Source organism: Sphaerodactylus townsendi, unplaced genomic scaffold, assembly GCF_021028975.2.
Source record: "Sphaerodactylus townsendi isolate TG3544 unplaced genomic scaffold, MPM_Stown_v2.3 scaffold_48, whole genome shotgun sequence".
NCBI classification, from domain to species: domain Eukaryota; kingdom Metazoa; phylum Chordata; class Lepidosauria; order Squamata; family Sphaerodactylidae; genus Sphaerodactylus; species Sphaerodactylus townsendi.
Genome location: NW_025950671.1, coordinates 40,788 through 51,194, shown reverse-complemented (window position 1 = coordinate 51,194; position 10,407 = coordinate 40,788). Strand labels below are relative to the sequence as shown.

At 53.5% G+C, this 10,407-nt stretch overlaps 2 protein-coding genes across 2 annotated transcripts in view; one reads left to right on the top strand and one right to left on the bottom strand.

The window, feature by feature from the left end:
- Window positions 1-320: 320 nt before the first annotated feature.
- On the bottom strand, window positions 321-4,219 carry LOC125425439 (transcription initiation factor TFIID subunit 4-like; the record flags this gene model as incomplete). The annotated part of the gene is made up of 3 exons (XM_048483045.1): window positions 321-409; window positions 3,412-3,677; window positions 3,807-4,219. Coding segments are annotated over 3 exons (768 nt in total), but the record flags the coding sequence as incomplete, so codon positions are not given.
- A 92-nt stretch (window positions 4,220-4,311) lies between these two features.
- The window catches only part of LOC125425437 (E3 ubiquitin-protein ligase ZNRF3-like), a 40,873-nt gene continuing 34,777 nt past the window's right edge, over window positions 4,312-10,407 (top strand). The window contains exon 1 of the mRNA XM_048483044.1: window positions 4,312-4,632. Within this exon, the coding sequence (XP_048339001.1) occupies window positions 4,312-4,632 (321 nt within the window). The remainder of the gene's footprint in view (window positions 4,633-10,407) is intronic.

The window sequence follows — 10,407 nt, the reverse complement described above, 5'->3', positions numbered from 1 at the left end:
GCCTTTCAAAGTTTAACAGCTGATCAGTGAGGTAACGATTGAGATTGAACGAACATTCTGTGTTTCATTGCAGCTCACTAAAGAGCCCGGCTACGGAAATTCCCCCACCTATCATGATTCACAAGAATACCCATTACAAAGGGTCACAAATTCTGGACTCTTGCCCACACAGGGGACTGTTACAATATTTGATTGCTTGGAAAAAATTTCCTTTCTGGAGAGAATGAGTAAATTAATGCTTCTGCTGTTTCTGCCTCCCAGCGAATTCACCATTTCTATCAATGGTGTCCTCACAGGTCTGGGCCTTTGGGAAGGGGGCTTTAGGGGGGCAGTGTCGTCATGACCCTCGCCAAGTTAGCTTGGTTCCTGCCATTTTGTTTGTTAATGAGGCCCTTCTTACACTTTTGGCCTGAGAAAGAGAGTTATCAAGAACGTTATCTGCCTTCTGGAACGTGTGTACCTATGAGAAAGTGCCTCTGTCTTCCTCCCCCTTTTCTTCCCCCTCCGAAATCTTCCTTCTCTGGGAATTGGGTATCTTGCTTGAGGGGTACCTGGCGTATTACTGCTGGGAACATATGATATTTGACTTGTAAAGAACTCACCAGTTCAGACAATAAAGTTATTGGCTTCCCCATGATTGCCAACAATAAAACAAGACTTCCACTTCTAAAGTATTGATTCCTGTCTTTGGGCAAGACTGGGGCTGGGGCAGCCAGAATGTCAAGACCTGCCCATTCATGTCTTCAGGGGAAATTAGGAGACTGTAGCATCTGATGGGTTTCTACCTGCACTCTACTGTGTTGCATTGCTTATGCTAGTGCTGTGCTAGCGCAGGCTTCTGAGGCGCAGAGGCGGAGCGAGGGGAAACTGCTCCCGGGGCCCCTGCCATAGTGTCGCCTGCCCCCCACCCCGGAACACCCCTCCACACCCCCTCGATGGCCCGGCCACGTCTCCACTGCTGCTGTGCCTGGGGCAGGGCGCCCCCCTCTGCCCAGTGGGCGCTATGCCACTACTGAGGCGAGAAGCATGTGAGAGTCCGAAGAGGGCAGCTGCTGCTTCACAATGGGGGGGGGGGGGGGTGGTAGGAGGGGCTACTGCCTTTTTCACTGTGGATGTTGGTGCAAAAGTTAGTCTTGACAAAGATCTCTATAGTGTAACCTGCCTGATACTTCAATCAATAGGTTTCATTTAAATTTGAGTCTGTTTATTGGAAGATCTGAGGAACACAGCAGAAATCCTCCAAGGACAAAATGAAGGATTTTACTTTGGATGTGGTGGGGGAAGGAGGCTGCCTCGAGCTGGAGAATTCCCACCACTTCTCATGAAATGTCTACCTAGCCTCAGAAAGGTGGAGCCAGGAGAGAAGATGGTTAAAAGTTTTCTTTAGCGACCCCTTTGGGGGTCTAACGACCCTTTCACGTGGGTTGCCTAAGACTCTCTGCATCAGTGTTCTCCATCTGTAAAATGGATAAATGTTAGGGTTGGGGGTCACCACAACATGAGGAACTGTATTAAAGGGTCGCAGCATTAGGAGGGTTGAGAACCACTGCAGTAGAATATGAACAACAGCTTCAAATTAGGGCCTGATCCTTTTAGAAAAAGATGCAGAAATTTACATCCCCAGCCTGAGAAGTCACGTGTAGCCCTTGGGATAAAACTAGGAAATCTTTTGGACCAGTGAACTGCATCAGCCAAAGCAGATGCAGCAGGAAACATCTGTCCTCCCACAAGGCTGTGAGGCAACATTTCAGAAAACTGGTTTTTGTAATGCTATTATCCCTTCCTATTCCTTCCCAGCCAGTGTACTGTAGTGGTTAAGAGTAGGTGCACTCTAATCTGGAGAACCAGGTTTGATTTCCCACTCTGCCACTTGAGCAGTGCAGGCTTATCTGGTGAACCAGATTAGCTTGTGCACTCCAATACATGCCAGCTGGGTGACTTTGGGCTAGACTCTCAGCCCCACCCACCTCACAGGGTGTTTGTTGTGGGGGGTGGGGAGGAAGGGAAAGGACGTTATAAGCCCCTTTGAGTCTCCTTATAGGAGAAAAGGGGGTATAAATCCAAACTCTTTTCTGTATTGACCATACGAGATTGAAGCATGTCTAGGCCTTAATAATTTGTGCCTTAGAAATGGAATGGTTACAATAAATAGAGGATAACAGAATATAATGGAGGGTTATTGCTTGCTTTAAGAATAAGCAAAGAGTGTTTACTTATAGAAGCAGTCAACCAAGATGCTATCTTGGATTGTATTTTTCTAGTGTTGTTCTAACATAAGAAGACCTTGTCTTCTAAGCCACCTGGCCCGGCAATAGGGGAGATCCGATAAGTGCATTTTTTCCTACAAATGCTGAGTTGCAGGCAGTAGATTTTGCAGTATGCCCCAGTGTTCCAAGCTTCAAGGATATTTCCTAGACTTCTGGTCGCCCCTCCTTGTTTTGGATAACACTTCCTCTCTTCTTCCTGTGATAAGAGTGTACCACTGTGGCTAGTTTACTGTTTTATGGTGTCCATGTGGTATTCACTAAGCAGTTGCTATTTCAGGTGACAGGGTTGCCCCCAAGATGTCTGGGGAGCTCATTACCATACTAAAATGTTCTCCAGGTGCTAAATGTCCAACTTTTAACTTGTCCAGCACAGCTCCTCCTGTCTGGTGTTTGCCACAGGAGCACATTACCTCGGTGCTCTGTGAGTTACATTGGCTACCGGTGGAGTTCTGAGTCAGGTTCAAGGTGTTGGTTTTAACCTTTAAGGCCATTAGTGGCCTGGGACCCTCAGCTCTTATTTTAGGGACTAGCTCTCCCCCATTACCCCACACGTGCCTTCTGATCAGCGGAGGCAAATCTACTGGCAACACCTGGCCCCTCTGTGGTGCAACTAGCCTCAACTCAGACCAGGGCTTTTACCTCTGGCCCCAGCCTGGTGGAACGCTGACTTGAAAGAGTTCCGCAGGGCCTGTGAAGCACACCTGTGCCACCAGGCATTGGGTTGGGGCCGTTGCATCAATTGGCCTCCTGTATAACATCAGCCAGTCTCTCCTCAGGAAAGGCAGGGGAAGGCTGTGAATAATGGGGTTTAAGTGGATTGTATTTTAATTTATTAATGTACCTTATTTTAATCTATTAAATGTAAGCCGCTCTGAGCTGTAAGCGGGAGAGCGGCCTATAAATTTAATCTCAATAATAATAATAATTTCAATTCTTATCACCACTTCCCTTCAAAATCAAACTTTGTGTCAAGGACAAGTGTGCTCCGAATGGCACAGAAGCAACAACAAGGGACTTGGCAGAGAGTGAATTCCTCCAGCAAAACGGCAGCAAAGCAGGGAAAGTATTTTGTGTGTGTGTGTGTGTGGTGGGGAAGGTTCTCTCTCTATACACACACAAACCCGTCTGTCCTGTGACATCACACCAGTTGCTAGCTCCTGGGCATAGGATGAGTGCCGGGCAGAGTGAGAGCCATAGGGCCTCATGTCCCAGCAAGCGGGTAGCAGTGTTGCTGGGGTCAACTGGCAGCTTTGAGGGTTGCGGTGTGTGGTTTCCTGGGCACCCTCAGCCAGGCCAGGGGAGCCTGCCCCAGCGTCTCTGCCTGAGTAGGTGTCGGGGGCTGGGGGGTGGAGAGGCAAGGCTGAGGCGCCCAGCGCTGGGCAGCCATCTTCCCCGCCTGGCCTTTCCCTCCTGGTGAGGCAAAAGCGGGGAGGGCGAGAGGTGGCTGCCGCCGCCGCCGCCGCCGCCTCCCGGATCGCCTTGCTGGGGCGGTGTGTGTGTGGAGGGAGGGAGGGAGGGAGGGAGGGAGGGGGCCGAGACGGCGCCGGTGTCTCTCCCGCCAGGCCCGGCCCGGCCCGGGAGGGAAGTTCCGCCCGCGCCGCCCTCCTGCAGGCCGCCCGGTGTGCCAGGCGGCAGGGTCCCGCCGGAGTGCGCCTAGCAAGTGCTCCCTGCAAGTGCTGCGACGGGCGGGCGTGCAAGGCTGTGCCCGGGCCAGGCCGCCGCCGCCGCCGCCGCAGGAGCCGGAGCAGCTGCCCGAGCGAGCGAGCGAGCGAGCGGGGCGGGGATAACCCCACGGCGGCCCCCGTCACGTGGAGCGGATGAAAGGGAAGCGGCACGGCAGGGCGGAGGAGAGCTGCGGCCGGAGCTGGGAGAGGAGCCAGCCAGCCAGCCAGCCAGGGCGGGCAACCGAGGGGCCCGGCGCGGCCCGCGGGTGGTGGCGGCGGCGGCGGCGGCGTGGTGGTGGTGGCGGCGGCGGGGCCGGTGGAGCGATGCGCGGCCTGGGCCGGGCGGCCGCCGAGTGTGGCGCGCGGGGGCCCGGGGCGCGATGAACGGCGGCGGCGGCGGCGGCGGGAGGCGGCGGCGGCGGCTGGTGGCGGCGGCGGCGGGGCCTTCCTCCTCCTGCAACTCCTCGTCCTGCTGCTCGTGGTCCCGGGGCTCGTCGTCGCGGGCGGCGCTGCTGGGGCTGTGGGTGCTGCTGGCGGCGGCGGCCTCGTCGGCGGCGGCGCTGGCCAAGGAGACGGCCTTCGTGGAGGTGGTGCTCTTCGAGTCCAGCCCCGGCGGCGACTACACCACCTACACCACCGGGCTGCAAGGCCGCTTCTCCCGCGCCGGAGCCACGCTCAGCGCCGAGGGGGAGATCGTCCAGGTGAGCAGCCGGCGGGCGGGCGGGCGGGCGGGCGGGCGGGGTGGGGGGCGCGGGCGCGGGCCTGGCTCGCCCGGCGGGGTGCCCGCCTGGCCCGGAGCGAGAGGGAGGCGCTTGGGCGGACGTGGCTCTCCGGACCCGCCTGGCCTGGCCTGGCCTGACCACGGGCTGGCTGACTTGACTCGCCCAGCGACCTCCACGCGGGCCTGCCTGGGCGGGGAAGGCCTCTGCCGGGCCGCCCGCCGGAACTGCTCGTCCCGGGGCTCCCGGACCGTGCCTGAGAGGGGGTGCCCCCCCTCGCTCCGCGCCAGCCCCGGAAGGGCCCCAGGGGCCCGAGACTCTCTGCCCGGCTGGCGCCTCCTTTCTTCTCGGGGAGAACGGCCTGAGAAGCCGTCACGCAGCGGAGGGGGGGGGGGGCGCCCGGTTGCCGACTGCTGGGGGCACCGTGCCCCCCCCCCAATTACGCCGCGTTCTCTCCGACGCGCCCCCCAGGGCTTAATGTTGCGCTTGGGGCTAGATCGGAGGGGGGGATTAAGCTCCCCCCCCCCCCCCCCCCCCCCCCCCCCACTCGCGTGTGATGCGGGAGTCCCGAGTCTGTTTGCCCGGCCGGAGGTTCGTGTGGCGGCCTGGCCTGGCCGCAGATCGGGGTGGGAAGGACCGCGGGGTGGGCAGGAGCAGTGGGCAGAGGCTTGCCTGGGGTACAAAGGAAGTTGCGCGGGGCGCTCAGCTGCTGGCTCAGCTGCCCCGCGCTGCATTCAGAGGGTTTTGCTTGTCAACAGAGGCGCAAGAACTTGGTGGCAAACGGGGCCTTGGCCCTTTGGCTCGCTCCTGGTACTCCAGTCAGCGCCTTTGTCTCTGTGTGGTCCTCTACACTCTGGCTCTTCTCTCTACCACCCCCCCCCCCCCCGCTGTGTGGCAGAGAACAGTCGCCCCCCCCCCTTTCTGGGTGGCTGGTGTCCTCTGTCGTGATGCCAGCTGGAGGTGTGTGTGAACCAGGGAAGAAGTGCCAAGGCTGGAGCCCCAGAAGCACGTGGGGTGGGGGGTGGGCAGCAGCCCAGCCAGCTGTTTCTTTCCTTTGAGAGGTGGGCAGGCTCCATAGCCAGGTGTGCCACCTGCCTGCCTCCATAGGCCAGCGGATCTCCCAGAGGCTGCAAGCAGGCCTGGAGACAGCATGAGCGTTGTTGGCTGACAGCTGATGCATCTTCAGGAGTGGCTGTGCTCAGTTTCTTCCTAGTGGAGATGGTGAGTCCCAGGCAGCCTCTGGGGTCCTCTATGTGCCAGATAACCTGAAGCTGCAGAAAGTGTCCTTTGTCTTTCAGTTTGTCAGAAAACAAAAACCACAGCAAAAATTGTTTCCTCATTGAAATGAGTTCTTTCAGGGTGGCTGCTGTGGCATTTTGCCACATCCAGGGCTGCCCACGGCACTTTACAGCCTTAAACATGGATTTCTGACCTGCCTCTTCGCTATGCTGGAGGGGTGATATTTTGCCCTCTCTGGCAGTTTTTGGCTCATGCTGTGTGTGTGCGCGCGCGTGTGCGCATGTGCTATTGAATGAACCAATGTATGGAAGGGGGCTTTTGAGGGAGGTGAGAAGCAGAGCGGGTTTGCCACGACCTTCCTCTGCAGATCCCTGAGGTCCAAATACCAGCCCTACTTGATTTCTGACAGGATTGGGCTATACCAGACCATTCTACATCCCTTTAAGACATACAGAGAGCTGATTTGTACATATATTTGTATATTGAGTACAGATGTAAAGTTGAAAATTCTAGAGCTGTGTAAATTTGGGGGAAATTAACATTTTGGGAAACAATGAAACATATGCAGTATTTTCCTGTCGGCCCAAAGTTGTTTTACTGCTTACTATGTATCATATTTAAGAAATTTAAAAGTATGAGGGCTGTCGAGAGCAACCCGAAACAGGTCTACTTGGAAAAGTGCCATGTTAATAATTTTTTTCTGCCCCACCTTTCCCCCCAATGGGAACTCAGAGTAGCTTCCAACTTTCTCCTTTCTCCTGCCCTTACAATAGAATAGAATAGAATAGAATCTTTATTGGCCAAGTGTGATTGGACACACAAGGAATTTGTCTCCGGTGCATATGCTCTCTCCAATATTCCTTGGAGGTGGCTTAGATTGAGAATATGTGTCTGGCCCAAGACCGCACATGGTGTCCACGGTAGAGTGTGGATTCAAAGCTGGGAGTTTCATGTCCAAGAGTCTGGCACACTAACCGCTACCCCACAGTAGCTCTCTAGTAGGGCTTATAACTAGGAAAATGCCAATAAGATTGTAACCACAGCTTTCTGCTTAACAGAGGGTGAGCAAGCTGTAAATTGTTCACCGTCTGCCACTTTAGCACATATATCTATTTTTGGTATCTGAGTGGGTGGAAAAAATAAAGTTCAGTTATTTTGTAGTAAGACAGATTTTGTAGTAAACCAAAAAAATGATTTATTTGGACAAAAACAGTTCCATACCTTCACAACAGGACTATATGAACAAGTTTGCATATCAGGAAAGAGGAGAAGCTGAAAACAGAAAGGGGCAGATAAAAGTAGAATCATAGAATTATAGAGTTGGAAGAGACCCCAAGACCAACCGCCTGCAATGCACTCCTGGGCCATCCAGCATCTATTAAAAAACCTCCAAAGGAGACTCCACCACTCTCCAAGGCAGTGAATTCCACGGTCGAACAGCCCTGAGTGTCAGGAAGTTCTTCCTGATGTTTAGGTGGAATCTCTTTCCCTTCACTTTGAACCCATCACTCCTGGTCCTAGGTTGGTTGGTGGATGGGAAGAAGAGAAAGAAGCAGGAAGAGGGGAGATAGTCTGTTATAAATTAAACTGCTGTCGCATACCCACAAGGACTTGTGGGGGGGACCTCCCTTTCTCCACTCTGTTTCTCTTTGCTGACAGCTCTCATAGTCTCTCTCCCCTCTTCCTGCTTCTTTCTCTCCTTCCCATCCACCAGCCAACCTACTTTTATCTGCCCCCCTCTGTTGTCAGCTTTTCCTCTTTCCTTCCCCCAACCCTGGGAAACAGACTAGGGGCAGCTGCCAAACGGGGCAGAGTTGAATGGTGGGGACCCTGCAAAGGGCAAGGTGGGGAGCAGGCATCTCACTTATTCCTTTCCCCTCCCCCCACACTATTTCCTTTCATCCTTTTCCAGCCACCCCCTTCCTTCCTTCCTTCCTTCCTTCCTTCCTTCCTTCCTTCCTTCCTTCCTTCCTTCCTTCCTTCCTTCCTTCCTTCCTTCCTTCCTTCCTTCCTTCCTTCCTTCCTTCCTTCCTTCCTCCCTCCTTTCCTTTCCTTTCCTTTCCTTTCCTCTGCCTGCCTGCCTCCCTCCCTCCCTCCCTCCCTCCCTCCCTCCCTCCCACCAGCCAATCAATCTTTTACCCCCATCTTCAGCTATGTTATTTATTGACTCCATTTATGCCCCATCTTTCTACACAATGACAACCCAGGTCAGCTTAAATCATTCTCCTCTCTTCCATGTTAGCCTCGCAATAGCGCTTTGAGGTAAGTTAGGCCAAGAATGTGTAAGTAGCCCGAAGTTGGCAGGTAAAGTAGGGATTTGAACCTTAGTCCTACAAACCTCAGTCTGAAACTCTAACCCCTGTACCACACTGGCTGCTTTTGAACCACAGCAAACAGCGAGGCCTGAAGGAGTCACATGGCAAGTTGCATGGCGTCGAGTCAGCCAGTGCTCGCTGGTGGGCTTGGCCCTGCTCAGTCCTCCCTCAACGTCCAGACCAGTCCCTGAAGGGGTTGTGCCTCCTTGCCGTGCCATTTACTGACAGAAACAAGGACTGAAGACTGGCAGTGCTACTGTGGTTGCCTAGCTACAGCTACTGAGGGGCATTACTTTCTTAAAGCTACAGGTGGCACTTCCGTTATTTTGGTTTTTTTTTAAAAAAAACTTTCCAGTAAATTTATCTTTTAAGATTTCAGATCTTTCTGTAAACTTTTCTCTGGTTTGTGGAAAGATCTACCCTGTCTTTAGAGGATTTTCCTCATTCTGAAAGAGAAACAATTCCATAAGAGCTTTTTTCCAGTGTTCCCAAAATTTCACTTGGAAAGACTGAAAAAGAAGTTGTGGGGTGGTAGAACTGGGGAAATTGGAACCCTCCCCCATTTTTTGTCCCCTCCTTGTCCTTTTCATCTCTGATATCGACACATGCCTATTTACTGAAGGTTGCTCTGTAAAGGCTGCAGCAGACATTTAAATTATGACTTCTGTGCTGAAACTTCATGAAAAGTGGATGGAATGAGGGCACAGGTTAAAGCGTTCCGGCATCCCACTTTGTGATAAGTCATGCACGTTATGGTGACTTAATATGTGGTTTAGAATGTGTTGTGATAGATCCAGATTGGAGGAGCAGTTCTGCAGAAAGCTCTGCCCTACTGGACGTCCATGCCCACCCCCTCCCCTCCACTTTGCCGGCCCGGCCTGGCTTCTGGGTCACACAGTGGCCCTTTTGCTTCGCACCTGCAGAACTGAAACTTTTATTTAATGCAATCTCAGATTTGGAAAATCTGAGCTTTGTCGGGGGCTGTGCATTTTTCTAGCGCCTCAGTCATAGCTATGGATTTCAGACTTGGTTTTGTGTGGCTGGAAAAGGTAGACTCTTCTAGCTGCTTGCATCACCTGTTTGTGAGCCAGGCATTAATTGAAAGGGGTGTGTAGCCTATTCCTCTGGGAGAAGACAAGTGGTTGTTTCTCTGCCTTGTCAAGGTCCTCTTCTAGCAGCTAAGGAAGATATGTGTGGTCTGTGGAAAGATGCTGTGCAGAGTGGGGTGTGTGTGCGTGCTATGAGCCATTTTTGGGGGGGGAGGCAGGGGGTCTACCGAGGCCAGCCTCTGCAAGTCCACCTGGCCATGAGGGTGGTATTCTGAAGGTCAAAATCAGCGCTGATTGGACACACATACTAAACTGCCTTGTATTGAGCCAAACCCTCGGCTTCTCAAGGCCAGCAGCCGCTCTCAAGGGTGTCCAGTGGGGGTCTTCCACAACGGGTCATCTTTTGCCTGCTTTTTATTTTGGGTCCTGCAGGGGGTCGGGGAGGCGGATCAGAAAAGGCCTCACCCAGGGCCTGTCTGCAGAAAGCCTTGCGGTTGCCTTTGAAAGGGTTAAATCCTAATAGCTTGCTTATAAGGTATTTAATATCCTTATTAAAACTCATCTGCTGCTGGTGAACTTCTTTTCCCCTTGTGGTGAGGGCAGTGTCTTGTGTTGCTGAGTCTCCCTCTGCCTCAGATCAGAGGCTCGCATGTTGAAGCCGGCACTGCTGGCGGCTAGTTCCTATCTGTGTGACAGCATTTTTAATTTAACGAGACCTGCTTTGATCTCGCATATTTCTAGGCAGGTTCAGATCACTCCAGCTTGCTCCTCTTTATACTGCAACAGAAGGTTCTCCCTTTCATCTTGAATCCTTTGTGGACTCACTGTTTATTTTGGGCATTGTGGGAAATGAAAGAAGGCAGGAGGCCCCTGGGAAGCTCAAGGCCTTCCCTAGACCCCAAGGGAGACTGGAGCGCAGCCTGAGGACCACACGGCTTCTTCGCTGGCTTGGCTTCCTTCGCTTGGAGTTGCAGCCACATTTCTGCTCGGATCTGGTCTGACATTTTGCTTGAAGCTTTTGCCCTGAACTTGGAGTGGCTCGACTGACCTGTTGCATCGAGCAGTAGGCACAGCCCCACCCCCACCCCCTTGCTACTTGTGCATTGGCTAGGTGTGAACGCACCTCCGCATCTCGAGGGCCTGTCTGCTTTGGA